At 34.5% G+C, this 15281-nt stretch overlaps 1 protein-coding gene and 1 non-coding gene across 2 annotated transcripts in view; one reads left to right on the top strand and one right to left on the bottom strand.

Moving 5' to 3' along the window:
* DNAJC1 (DnaJ heat shock protein family (Hsp40) member C1) overlaps positions 1–15281 on the top strand; it is a 149451-nt gene that overhangs the window by 87416 nt on the left and 46754 nt on the right. Inside the window, exon 8 of the mRNA XM_072955148.1 lies at positions 4575–4738. Within this exon, the coding sequence (XP_072811249.1) occupies positions 4575–4738 (164 nt within the window). The remainder of the gene's footprint in view (positions 1–4574; positions 4739–15281) is intronic.
* Positions 12658–12761, bottom strand: LOC116279855 (U6 spliceosomal RNA). The gene has a single exon (XR_004189154.1). It is a non-coding gene; the product is annotated as a U6 spliceosomal RNA (small nuclear RNA).

A 15281-nucleotide genomic window follows, 5' to 3' on the forward strand; every position in this document is an offset into this window, starting at 1 on the left:
GTCAATGTGAAGCCTTGTTTATTGCAGCTCTACAATAAGTCTTAAAATCAGGTAGAGTGATTCTTCCCATTTTCTTTTTTCAAAATGTTTTGTCTATCCTAGTTCCTTTGCCTTTCCAGGTAAATTTTAGAGTAATCTTGTGTATGTCTATTAAAAAAATCTTGCTGGAATTTTGATAGGAATTATGTTAAACTTGTCTATCAATTTGGGGAGAATTGACCTATTTACTATGTTGAGTGTATCACTTCATTTGTTTATAGGTTCACTAATTTCTTTAATGTTTTGTAGTTTTTAGCTTACAAATCATGTATTTATCTTGGTAAATTTACATCTAAGTGTTTTTTATTTCGAGTGATTGTAAATGATATTGCATTTTTAATTTCAGTTTCCAAATACTCACTTTAAATAAAGAAATTCAGTTGATTTTTGTATGTAGATCTTGTATCCTGCAACCTTTTTGGGTTTACTTACTAGTCCTAGGAGTTGTTACATAGATTCCTTGCATTTCTATATAGATAGTCATGTCATATGACAATAGGGATAATTTTTTTCCCTTTCCAATTGGTATGCATTTTATTTCCTTTTCATGCCATATTTTGCTAGCTAGCATTTGCAGGTCTTTGTTGACCAGAAGTAGGGAGAGAGGGCATCCTTCCTCTTGTTAAAAACCTCAGGGGGAAAGCTTTATTATTGTACCATTAAGTATGATGTTACCTGTAGGGTTTTTGTAGATGTTCTGTTTGAAGTTGAGGAAGTTTCCCTCCATTCCTAGTTTTGAGTTTTTAATCATGACTAATGTTGAATTTTGTTAAATTTTTTTCATCAATAATATGATCATGTGACCTTTCTTCTTTGGCCTGTTAATTTGGTGGGTTACACTGATTGAATTTTGAATATTGAACCAGACTTGCATCCCTGCAGTAAATACCATCATGGTGCATAATCCCTTTTATATATTGTTGAATTCTCTTTGCAAATATTTTAAGGATTTTTGTATCTATATTCATGAGAGATATTGGTCTCTAGTTTTCTCTTTTTGTACTGTTAATATGATTTTGGTATCAGGATAATACTACCACCATATAATGAATTGAGAAGTATTCTATTTTCTGAAAGAGAATGTATAGAATTGGTGTTAATTCTTCAAACATTTGGTAGAATTCTCTAGTGAAACCATCTGAGCTTGGATATTTCTTTTTTGGCAGTTTTTAAAGTACAAATTAAATATTCTTTATAATTACAAGGCTGTTTAAATATCTATACCACATATGTATTACACTGAATAATGAGTGAGTTGAGGTAGTTTGTATTTTGCAAGCAATTGGTCAGCTTCATCTAAATTATCAAATTTATGTGTGTAGAGTTGTTCATTTATTATCCTTTTGACATCTGCATGTCCTATGGTGATTTCTCCTGTTTCAGTGCTAAAATATTGGTAACTTGTTTCCTCACTTTTTTAATCAGTTTTGCCAGATGTTTGTCAGTCTTACTGATCTTTTCAAAGAACCAATTCCTTGTTTCATTGATTTTCTGTATTGCTTTTGTTTTCAACTTCATTGATTTTTGTTCTATTTTTATTGTTTTCTACTTTCTGCTTGCATTTGGCTTTTTTTTTAGATTACTAACTTGAGGGTTTTCATCTTTTCTGATGCAAGCTTTTAATGTTATACATTTCAGTCAGCACTGTTTCTGTGTCACATATTTCAATATATTTTAATTTGATTAAGTTCAGTTTTTTTTTTTCCTTGAGATTTCCTTTTTTGATACATGGATTATTTAGAAGTATGTTGTTTAGTTTCGACATGTTTGGGGATTTTCCTGCTATCTTTCTGTTACTGATTTCTAGTTTGATTCCCTTTTCATCAGAAAACCAACTCTATGATTTCAGTTCATTTAAATTTCTTGAGATGTGTTTATGATCCAGGATGTAGTCTATCTTGGTATATGTTTAATGGGCATTTGAAAAGAATGTGTATTCTGCTGCTTTTGGAATATTCTGAAAATAGAAATTAGATCCTGTTGGTTGAGGGTATTGTTAGGTTCTATATCTTTGCTGATTTTCTGTTTAGTTATCCTGTCAATTGTTGAGAGAGGGATGTTGAAGTCTTTGATAGTGGTTGTTAATTTGTCTGTTTCCCCTTTCATTTCCCTCATTTTTTGCGTCACATATTTTGCAGCTTTGTTATTTGGTACATAGACACAAATTGAAGACCACTATATCTTCTTGATGAATTGACCTTGTTTTATCATTATGTAATGTCCCTCTCTGTCCCTGGCTTTTTTTTTTTTTTTTTTTTTTTTGCTCTGAAGTCTACCTAATAGTAATGTAGCTACTCCTGCTTTTTTTCTTTTCGTTTTTAAAATTTTCAGAATCTCTTTGCTTCAGTTCTCTTATGACTGCCCTGAAGATGACCTCTCTGAATATGACTATTCATTAGTGTCCTCTTTTTTTTCTTTTTTTTAGATTCCGTATATGAGTGACATCATATGATGTTTGTCTTTCTCTTTCTGGCTTACTTCACTTAGAATGACAATCTCTATGTCCATCCATGTTGTTGCAAATTGCATTGTTTTATTCATTTTAATGGCTGAGTAGTATTCCATTGTATAAATATACCACAACTTCTTTATCCATTCATCTTATCGATGGGCATTTAGGTTGTTGTCATATCTTGGCTATTGTAAACAGTGCTGCTAGGAAAATTGGGGTGCATGTATCCTTTCGAATTAAAGTTCCCTCTGGATATATGCCCAGGAGTGTGATTGCTAGATCAAATGGTAAGTCTGTTTTTAGTTTTTGAGGACTCTCCATACTGTTTTCCATAATGGCTGCACCAAACTACATTCCCACCAACAGTGTAGGAGGGTTCCCTTTTTTCCACACCCTCTCCAGCACATAATTGTAGGCCCCCGCCTGAAGGCTCTAGAGAATAAGCAATGGCTGAACTGATAAACAAGCTGGGAGAAATGTCACGTAGCTGGCTGGATAAGAGATGGCCTATTTAATGTATCCAGTATGGACGGCTGGATAGCCAATGAACGGGTAAGATCCTCAGAGGAGGACAACCTAAGACAGGCATGGCCGGCTGGGTAAGAGATGGCCTACTTAATGAAGTTTTGTGACAAACTTTAAAACAATCTGTCCTTGATCATGTAACATCCTGTGCTTACTGCAGGAGCCTGGGAACCTGGAGCCTAGGAACCTAAATGGCTTAAGATTATTAACATTGTTATAACTTAGATGGTATGTGAGGCATCATGCATGTCCTATATAAACCCTTTTACAAAAATAAGTCAACAGAGTAGCCATCAGCTCTCTCCGCATACGGTGTGTATGTGTACATGATATCACAACACCAACAATAATTACTATATTAACGTACATTATTTTTTGGCCATTTTTTCTGTTGGGCTACTTATCATCTTGTCAGTTTATAAGATCTCTTTATGTATTCTATGTATCAGTTTTCTTTTTGTACTCTGAATTGTAGGTGATCTTTCTAAATCTGTTATTTCTCTCGATTTGTTTATTCTTATATCTTTTTATGGCATCTGGGTTTTCAGTCTTAGTTAAGATTTCCTCTTCCTTTAAATAGTACAGATAGTTTTTTAGGTTTATTTTTGGAAGAGTTTTAAAGTCAAGTCTCTTATCCAACTAGGATTTTATATATAAGGCTGTTTCCAATTTTCTTTCAAAAGGATATTCATTTGTGCCAGTATTATTAGATCCTTTTCCCACTGAATTGAAATATTTATGGATTGTCTATTCTCTTCTAGGAATTTGTGTATTCATATGCCAATGTCATATTAATTTTATTATATTGGCATTATAGTACATGTGAAACACACACAGAGGCTGGTGAAGATACTGTTAAAGGCTGGATGAATTTGACAGTAGTGATTAAGAATGGAGCTGCTTCTCAGTGTTAACTCTAATCAAAAAAGGATTTAACGAAGAGGCTAATTGATAAATTGATAAACATCGATTGATAACTACTCCTGATGTTGCCAGATTAGATTTTGCCTTGTAAAATACTGAAAAGATGAATACACTTATGAGTATACTGTTACGAGCTAATTTTCTGCCAAGTAGTATGTTAGGGGATGTATAGTTTTCCTCACATCAACTTTGAGGTTAGATACAGCTCCCTTTTACAGAAGAGAAACTGGACACTTGTTCTAAGGGTTAGTTACTTGCCCAGTATTATTCAGCTATTAGGTGGTAGAGTTAGGGTTAGAACACTGATGACCAGGCTCTTTTCATTGGGCCAAAATGAAACATTTCATGAACAGCACTTTCAAAACTAAAGATATATACAAATTGATATGGGGTTACATCCTAATCATCTATCATTAGCATCTGTGAGTTTTATTTTAAAACAATGTGGTAAATAATGTGCAGTAAAACTTACAGCTAACTATAGCAAAGCAATTCTGTTTTGATGAAAGACTAATATATATATTGTGTGTGTGTGTGTGTGTGTGTTCTTTTAAGATATGGTCTGTGAATATTTTATGTTAGAAATTCTTTTTATTCTTTTATTAATTGGTTCTTTTAAACATTTTTTTTTTAGAGCAGAAGAAAGTCAAAGTAAAAAAACCAAAGCCTGAATTTCCTACATATACACCCTTAGAAAGTGCATATATTCAGTCTTATGATCATGGAACTTCTATAGAAGAAATTGAGGAGCAAATGGACGATTGGCTGGAAAACAGGAACAGAACACAGAAAAAACAAGTAAGGTTTTTAAATTTTGTTTTGAGTAAAATACATACAGAAAAGTATATAAAATATAAATAACACGGCTCAGTAAACTATCACACGGTAAACCAGCTTAACCACTGCCAAAATGAAGAAGTAGAACATTGCCAGTGTCCAGAAGCCACACTCATGCCTTGTCCTGGTCACCACCTTTCTTTTCTTCCACAAAGAGAATGACTATCCTGACTTCTAACACTGCAGATCAGTTTTTCCTGCTATCTGAAGTTTATAAATGGAATCATCCTATCTCAGTCCATTTGGGCTGCTGTAACAAAAATATAATAGACTGGGTGGCTTAAACTCATTTATTTCTCACAGTTCTGAAGACTGGGAAGTCCAAGATGAAGGCACCAGCAAATTTGGTGTCTGGTGAGGGCCCTCTTCCTGTTCATAGACAGCAGTCTTCTTGCTGTGTCTTCAAGTGGCGGAAGAGGTGAGAGAGCTCCCTGGGATCTCTTTTATAAGGGCACTAATCCCATTCATGAGAGCTCCACCCTCATGACTTAATCACCCAAGGCCCCACCCCCTAATACTATCACACTAGGGGGTTAGGATTGCAGTGTATGGATTGAGGGGGACACAGACATTCAGTCTGTAACACATTCCATATCTCCCTCTGCATCTGCTTTCCTCTGTTGAACATAGCATTTGTGAGATTCATTCATTATTGTGTGTTGCAGTAGTTTGTTCATTTTCATTGCTGTACAATCCATTTAGAAATATAGCACAATTTATTTTTATTGGCGCTTTGTGTTATTTTCAGTTTTCAACTATAATGAATAAATTTCCTGTGATCATTATTGTACTTTTAGTACACATATGTGTAAATTTCTATTTTTGAAGTTAAGTTTCAGGATCAACTTTAGTAACTAATTCAGTTTTTTTTAAATGTTTGTTTCAATTTATACCTCAGTAGCAGGATATGAAAATTTCAGTTACTCTACATTCTTACTAACACTGGATTGAGTCTTCTATGTTTTTAATCATTTTGTTAAGTATGTAGTGATGTTTAATTATGGTTTAATTTGCATATCCTTTGGTGACTAAGATTGAACACCTTTTCTTACGTTTGTTGGACGTCTGTATTCTCCTATGTGAGGTGCCTTTTCAAGTCATTTTATTGTGACCTGTGTTTTTTCATACTGGTTTGTAAAGTTTTTAAAATGTTTCAGAAATGAATCTTTGCACGTTTTTCTTCGACTCTGGCTTGCCTTTTCACTCTCCTAATGGTGTCTTTTGATGAAACAGAGTTATTAGTTTGAATCATCAATCGTTTCCTTTCCTTTATTTGGTGTTTTTTTGTCATGTTTAAGAAGTATTTTCCCACTTTGCAGTCGTAACGATATTTCCAAATCTTTCTAGAAGTTTAATTTTCTACTTTTTACATTTAGATTTGCAGTCCCCTGGAGTTAATATTTGTGTTTAGTGTGAAGTAATGATCAAGTTTAATTTTCTTTCAGAAGTTTTCCAAACCAATTGACTCTATACCAATTAATGAAATGATTGCTTGCTGCAGCTCTGCACGTGCCACCTTTATTATAAAACAAGTATCCATAATGTCTGGGTCTGTTTCTAGACTTTCTCCTTTGTACCGTTAATCTACTCCATCCTGGTGCTGATGCCACACGGTCTTCATCACTGTAGCCGCACAGTAGGTGTCTGGTTCAGTAATTTTCCAGCTTTGTTTTCCTCCTGTAAGATTGCCACTTCACATTCACATAAAAATTTTTAAAATAGCTTGTCGTTTTCCACAAATTATGCAGTTGAGATATTCATTTGGGATTACATTGAATATATAGATTAATTTTTGAAGGATTGGCATCCAGACAGCACTGACTCTGCAACCCATGAATAAATCCATTCATGCAAGTCTTGAAAAAAATTTAAATAATTTGTTGAAGGTTTTTGTGTGTACATATTGCAGATTAAAAAATATATTCTTAGGTATTTAATGCTTTTAGATAACATATGATATTTTTTTAAATTTTACTCTCCAATTATATTTGCTATACAGAAATACAATTGATTTTGATATAATAACCCTGTATCCTGCAACCTTGCCAAATTTATTTTTTAATTCTAACAGTTTCTTTGAGTTTTTTATCTTTTTTCTTTTGTGCTGATACAGATCTGTAGTACATGCAGACTAGAAGTGATGGTAATTCACATCCTTGTTTTGTTTCCAATCTCAAAAAAGCGTTCATTACTAAGTTTTAATTTCATCATTAAAATTATGTATCACTTTTATTGTTTAACTTTAAAATATATGTTGTAGGCTTTTTTTATTGAGACATGCCTCACATAACAACATTCACCATTTAAAACACACACTTCAGTGATTTTAGTCTATTCACTGTGTTGTACAGCCATCACCACTGTCTAATTTAAGAACATTTTCATCACACACACACAGAAAATAACACTCTACCTCTTAGCAGTTAGGTCCAATTCTCTGCTCTCCCCTTCCCTGGCAACCATTAATCTACTTTCTGTCTGTATGGATTTGCCTGTTGTAGACCTTTCACATAATTGATACCATACAATATGTGGTCTTTGGTGTTTGGCTTGGCTTGTTTTCAAGATTTATCCATGTTGTGGTCCTTAACAGCCCCTGTAGTAGAATCTGTAGTAATGTATCTTCTTTGACTTCTGATTTTGGTAATTTGTGTCTTCTGTTTTAGTTTTGGTCAGGATCTCTACAAGTCTTTAGAAGTACATGCATTTTACTGATTTTCTTTTTTAAAAAATCAGCTTTTGGTTTCATTGATTTTTCTGGGTTTTTTTAGCTTTTTATTTCATTGATTTCTGCTGTTAATTTGTTCTTGTCTTCTACTTATTTTGGGTTTAATTTGCTGTTTTTCTAATTTCTTTAGGTGGATGCTTAGGTCATTGATTTCAGAACTTCCTTCTTTTCTAAGTATTAATGTTGTGAGTTTCCTTTGAGTGTTGATTTATTTAAATGTAGAGCTTTATGTTTTTTTAATATTTGTATGTTTATAGCTGTATCTCACAAATTTTGATATCATGTATTCATTTTCATTTGGTCCAAAACAGCCTAATTCTTCTTGTGATTTCCTTTTTGACTCATGTTTAGTTTCCTAAAAGATAGATACTTTCCAGAAATCTCTTATTGCCTTCTATTTGTATATAGTTTTTTTATTATTTAAGTTTACAGTTTTAGAAATTTGTGATGAGCGTTTAATTCATCTGTGTTTAGTATAATTACTGATATTTGGGAGTTCAAATTTATCATCCTAGTATTTGCTTTCTATTTGTCCCTTCTTTTTCCTCTCGTGCTTTCTTTTGGATTAATTTTTAATTTCCATTTCTCCCCTCCATGAACTTGTTATCATTATACACTCTTTTATTCTTCTTTTAGTGAATAATATATAGTATTCAGTATGCATCTTACTACAGTCTTGCATGAGTTTCTGTTGCTACTCCCCAGACAATAAAATGATCTTTGACCCTTCACTTCATCTATTTTTTCCTGTATTTTGTGTTATGTGTTGAGTTGTGTCCCCCCAAAATTTAAATATTAAAGCCCTAACTCCTAGTACCTCAGAAAGTGGTATTTGGAAATAGGGTCACTGCATTTGTAACTAATTAAAAGGAAGTAGTTTTTGTGTGTAGAACTGTGTAATGATACGGCATTTCATTCCTTGGGTTCCCTTGTTTCAAAGCCTATATTCTTCTCTCATTAGAATTTTTACTTATGGTTTCTGTGGTTGAACTGACTGTAGAGATGTGCACACTTTAATACTCAATAAGTAGTTGTTAAACTAATCAAGTGTGCAAAGTAATTTATTGTGGTGACTTTTGCTGAGACACCGTAATGGAGGCGTGGAAGACAAAACACTGGATCCCTAAGATGGAGAGACCTGAGCTCTAGTGTTAGCATCACTGTTTACTACCTGTGTGGTCTGGGTTTTAGTTTTCTAATTACTTGGCACTGTAGAAAAGGGTAAAATTATCTGGGCTGTCTACCTTAGAGGTAAAAGTATATATGTTAGAACATTCCGTAAACTGAGAAACCCTAAAACATAGTTTTCCTCGTATTCTACCTTTCTTCGGAATCCTCCTGTCAATGTTCAAAGTGTCATGTTCATCAACACTTAAATTTTTCTTTTGTCCTTTTATTAGTAGAAACCAAATGAAGAGAAATACATGATGCTTGTATTAGGAAGTTGACTCTGCTGCTTTGTATTAAGTTGACTGTTTCTTTAAGAGGTTCTCTGATCAATCTCTTAACTAGTTTTTGTTTTGTCCACTATATATTTGGAAAGGTTTTCAGTACCATGTCTGTAATGTCACAAAGTATTGCTGTAAAATATGTAATGGAGAGATGAACTTTTAGGAAAGGTTGCCCTGGGCATATGACGTGGCGGTGAATGACCATAGACAGGCTGTGCATCTGTATAGCTCATACAGAGAAGCTGCATAAATAAAATACCGTAGTAGGAAGCTAGCTCTTGAGTTTACTGATAATTCCAAGTTAAATAGAAGAAATACAAAAATTTTTTATCATCATCTCTTTTTTTAATGGAGGTTTTTAATGGAGGTACTGGGGATAGAACCCATGACCTCATGCACGCTAAGCACGTGCTCTGCCACTGAGCTACACCCTCCCCCACCATCATCATTCTTGACAGCTTGGGTCAGATACTGTCCTGTGTGCTTTACATCGAGTTGCCCATTTAACCCTCATAAGAACCCTAAGTTAGTAACATTTTTCCGTTTTACGAGGGATGTTTGATTATCACAGGTACTGTGCTATATTTAGTTCAATGATATGCAGTTGCTGTTTTTTAGAGCAAAAACATTCAAATAGGAATTTTACATGGCCCACCAGTGTAAGTAAATTAGGCGTTAATCCATCTGTGGAGTTCCTTAACCTTCGTAAGGTTTTGAAAGGGTCAAACTCAGGTAATTTCTCCCCGATTTTGCCAGGGCTTTCATCAGTGTCAGTGCCTACAGCACTTTGAAGCAATAAGTGAAAGATGACGAATATTCAGACTGTAGGACTATTAGATAAAAAGTAAAATATAAAGTTATTTCTGATTATAATTATCTGACATAAGTTAAGTTGGTGATTGTCATTTGTTTTCAGTTTCTGAAACAGTGTAGTTACATATTTTAAGTCCATTAAGCAAGTGTCAAACATTTTTTGTATGAAAACAACCATTCATATATATGATTAATAAAAGTGAGATTTGAATGAGTCATTGGGTAAGCCAAACAAAATAATTTTCCACCATAAATATTGTAACAAAGAAACCCTTTTAAAATAAAATAGTGTCTTCTCTTTTCCCCTGATGACCTGGTGGTGATGTTGTGCAGTGTTTTATGGAGGAGACCTGGATTTCATTCCTGTTCTCGTTATCTCTCTCCCTGGGGCTGCAATGAATAAAATAAGAAATAAAATCACTACCCTGCATCCTTATTGCCGTCGGCTGTACCCTTGTCAGATTTCATAAGCGAAGCTAGATGGGGCCTGGCTAGTACTGGGATGGAAGACCTCAAAACAAAGTCTGTGGAACACACATCTTCTGCGCAGCCAGTATGTCGTCTCCCTTGACCCCTTGTCTTACAGTCATTATGGTGCTATCCCGTTTACTACTTGATTGATTTACTTGCTCGAGGAAATTTTTTTAGAAAAAAGTCTTTAAAGTAAATGCATTTCTAGTCATTTAAATCAATACCTTTATTTATCTTCCCTTTTAAAATTTGAGAGACTATTTAGTTTGAAAAGTGTTTGGCTGTATTCTTCAAAAGACAGTATTCCAACCAGCAGTGTGTTTTATTGTTTAAAAATTTCCTTTCTCAGGGACTTTTCATTTTATTCATCTCTGTAAAGTGTTCTCTGTTTCTGTTTTGTTTTGAGAGGTAGTGTTGCTCTTATTTTACAAATAATTTACAACGCGTGAAGTTATTTTTAAGACACACATAATGTAATTGTGTGAAGATAGAAAAATTAGAATTTTTTTTGTTCCATTTAAAACCTGGATTATCTGCATACTCTCCTTAATTTTACGTTTTAATTTTAAAAACTCAAATACCAATCATTTAAATTAGATCTTTGTATATGTGTGTATGTGTATATTTAACATATAATGCATGTAATTCAGTTAAAAATGCACTAATATCTTAACCATGAATGGACCCAATCTACCTACAGCTGTTCCTCCCAAAACGCACAAACACAGCTTTCAGAATTACAGATGGTAAATATACATGCATGCATGCACACACATACATACCTGAGTTGTCTAACCCACTGGTTTTCTTTTTTTGTCTGTTTCTGCCTTCCACCCCTTCCTCTATCCTTCTTCCTTCCTTTGTACAAAGGAAACGACATTTTACACAGAACCCCACTATATAAAAGACAGATACAAATGCTAAGCTTCTCTGGTTAATGTCAGAAGGAAGGAGGCTGCAGTCCCATCCATTTAGCCTCTTCCTCACCCCATGAGGCAAGGCATCTTGGAAAAACCCTAAAGTTCTAAGGAACATGCCTGCCCTCCTCAGTTTCACATTTTTTCATATACACAAAAATTTAATGTTTTAAAAGAGTTATGATTAGTACAGAAGAGTAAACAAAAACAACAGTAAGAACAGAAACAAAATCAGTTTATTGTGGGAAAATAGATACTTGAATAGAGAGAACAGGTGTGTGTGAAGTTTATTTTATATATATTTTTTAAATTGAAGTATAGTCAGTTTACATTGTTGTATCAATTTCTGGTGTACAGCACATGCTTCAGTCATACATGAACATACATATATTCATTTTCATATTTTTCACCATGTTACTATGAGATACTGAATATAGTTCCCTGTGCTATACAGTGTGAACATGTTTATTTTATATATAGAAGTTAGTATCTGCAAATTTCAAACTCCCAGTTTATCCCTTCCCACTCCCTTCTCCCACCTCATAACCATGTTTGTTTTCTATGTCTGTACGTCTGTTTCTGTTTTGTAACTAAGTTCATTTGTCTTTTCTTTTCTTTTTTCTTTTTTTAGATTCCACATATGAGTGATACCATGTGGTATTTTTCTTTCTCTTTCTGGTTTACTTCACTTCGAATGACAATCTCTAGGTCCATTCATGTTGCTGCAAATGGCATTATTTTGTTATTTTTCATGGCCGAGTAGTATTCCATTATATAAATATATGACAACTTCTTTATCCAGTCATCTGTCAGTGGACATTTAGGTTGTTTCCATGTCTTGGCAATTGTAAATAGTGCTGCTAGGAATATTGGGTGCATGCATCTTTTTGAATTAAGGTTCCCTCTGGATATATGCCTAGGAGTGAGATTACTGGGTCATATGATAAGTCTGTTTTTAGTCTTCTGAAGAATCTCCGTACTGTTCTCTATAATGGCTGCACCAAATCACATTCCCACCAGCAGTGTAGCAGGGTTCTCTTTTCTCCACACCCTCTCCAGCCTTTATCATTTGTGGACTTTTGAATGATGGCCATTCTGACTGGTGTGAGATGATACCTCACTATAGTTTTGATTTGCATTTCTCTGATAATTAGTGATATTGAGCATTTTTTCATGTGCCTGTTGCCCAATTGTATGTCTTTTTTTTTTTTTTCATTTGTATGTCTTCATTGGAGAATTGCTTGTTTATGTCTTTTGCCCATGTTTGGATTGGGTTGTTTGCTTTTTTCTTATTAAGTTGTACCAGCTGTTGATATATTCTGGAGATTAAGCCCTTGCCAGTCTCATCTTTTGCAAATATTTGCTCCCATTCTGTAGGTTGTCATTTTGTTTTGCTTACAGGTTTCCTTTGCTGTGCAAAAGCTTGTAAGTTTGATTAGGTCCCATTTGTTTATTTTTGCTTTTATTTCTATTGCCTGGGTAAACTGCCCTAGGAGAACAAGAAATATGGAATGCTTCATGAATTTGCATGTCATCCTTGCTCAGGGGCCATGCTTGTCTCTGTATCGTTCCAATTTTAGTATCTATGTTGCCAAAGTGAGCATGAGAAAGTTATTTAAATGAAAAAGAAGGGCATAATAACACTTAGAACTGTGAGCATGGGCCTGAAAAGTGTTCAACAGTGACTCCTGGTAGTTTCTTATTCTACTCTTATGCCAAATCCTCTTCATTTCTGTTTAGAATGACTCCATACCAAAATTAAACCTCCAGAGTTATAGCAATTTGTTAAAGATGGATGGCATATTTTTCTTTATGAAATAAAAATGGTCATTTACTTATATTTTGGAGTATTCCAGAACTGATCTATCTTATAATTTAGTACCATTTAAGATAATATTCCCTATGTGTCATCAGTGACTTTTCTGGAAGTAGTTTTTCAAGTATTTACAGTGTTACGCATTTTAAACCAGCCTTCTTTATAAAAAATTTTTAGAATACCCATGGGAGTGGTGGGTTGGTAAATTTTTTAAAATTGATTCTTTGGAGAGAAAAAATAGCCTCAGTTTGCAGCATTTGCCAATTTTAGTGGTAATTACTTCCATCATGGCTGATTTGAAATTACCAACGTGAAGTTACTGAAAGTGGAGTTGGGAGAAGATGCTCAGTAGTGGTTTATCTTTATGTAATATTTCCACCATGTAGATATGCCTGTCCTCAAAAGCATACATAGTAATACAATGTAGTAAAATAGTTAGGAAGCAATGAGTTATGACTATTACCTTTTTAGTATAATTCAACTAATTGTAATTTTATATAATTTTTTACTGATGGATACATTTAACAGCTGGCACACACATTTCCTGAAACTTTAGCAGTTGGCGCTCATGAGCTGGTACAGGTGGGCTCCAGCACACCACCATCCCTGGGAAAACTCAGCTTTTCCTCTGTTAAGTCTGATTCCGCCATCTTTCATCTGTCTTTAAGATTCACTGTAGCTATGCAGGTTATTTTGCTATGAGTATTTAGGGGATACTTAGAGGATATAAATATTATCTTGTTTTCTGCTGCTTTTATTGGTTTGTTCTATCTGTATTATTAAATCATCTATTATATTATTCTGCAGTCATTTGATATCTTACCTTCCTGTTACTTGCCTAGCAAGATAACTGTAAATGTTATCAGAATGATTATCTTTGCCATGTCTGAACAACAGAACCAAAAGAAACAAGCCCTAAGTACACTGGAGTATTGGTGAGATATTGTTGTTGCTAGATCTTCACCTACCTAAAACTGCCTAGATTGATCTGTTTTATTGGTAAGAACAGGATTTTCATTTTAAAAGCGTTTTAATGTAATTAGTTTGATAACAGCTGAAGTCTCCCGTGAGAGGTCTCAATCTGTTACCAAGCAATTAACTATTTGTATTCAGCTTGCCACTGAATATTTTATCGTTTATTAGTTTACCCTTTAATAAAATTGTTTTACACTTTCTAAAACATGTTTATATTTTCAAAATAATTTGGCCATGGCAATATTAGATCTAGAATATCTGCTATTTCTGAAAGATAAATTTGAACTTTGCCTGTTAGAAAATCATATATTTTGCTCAGTTGGTCTTTTGTATTTAAGCTGTTTCTCACCTAAGGAAAGCTTCAGGAAGAAAAGGAAAACTCTTTTGAAACATTGTCTCCGACTATTGTAGAATGGATAGCTAAAAAGACACCCCAGTGAATGAATTATATGATACTATTAAAAGTGTGTTCAGGGTTCTCTTGACCTTCATGACAGAAAATAACCAGTAGACTTGAAAGCACAAAAAAGTGAAATATTTGTTCACTATTTATGTGTTTGGTATTCTTATTTTATTAAAATCCTACTTTATTAAAATCACTTTCTACAAACATTAAGCGCCTATATTTTGTAAGAGTCTCTTAGCGGTATAACTTGCTTGATAACATGAGTACAAAGGATGTCAAATCTCTCAATATTCCACACAAATTTCTGACTTTAAGCCCATCCCCATCAGTGTGTGCAGGAAGTCCACAGTCATTCTTTGAGGCTTTCCCAGTCCCTTTCTTAGTTGTCTCTCCAACAAGAAGTCACTCTTTTACTGTGACTACTGCTTTGCTCGTTCCCTGAGAATGCCCTCTCCTTCTGGAGTGAGTCCCATTTGCTTGTCATACTGGTTTGGCCAGCGTGATGCCTGTTGTCTCTGACCCAGCAGGAGACCCACCAGCACCTGCTCTACCTCCCGCCAGGCCAGCCAGGGGCTGGCCCACCTCCGAGTTCAGGCGTCTTCACTCCCTTACAGATCCCGCTGCCCCCAGGGCGCTGCGCCCGCACCGGACAGTGCCGGGCCGATCCGCCTTCCAAGTTTCAGGAGCTCTTCTCCCCGTGAAAGTTATCTCGCTCTTTTCTTCACCTCTTTTATTTTCGCTCAGATTTTCTTTTCCACCCTTTTCTCTTTATACAGAAATGCAGCCTGATGGCTTCAGTAAGCACGGATGGTTCTGATCTAGGACACATTTCTTTTAAGCAGGAAAAGTAAACCATATCCAGGCTTTTATATCCTGCTGTATTAAAGTCTTAGTAACTCCTCTTATACAAGTTTTCTCTGAGTGGGA

Source organism: Vicugna pacos, chromosome 35 (genome assembly GCF_048564905.1).
Source record: "Vicugna pacos chromosome 35, VicPac4, whole genome shotgun sequence".
Taxonomy (NCBI): Eukaryota; Metazoa; Chordata; class Mammalia; order Artiodactyla; family Camelidae; genus Vicugna; species Vicugna pacos.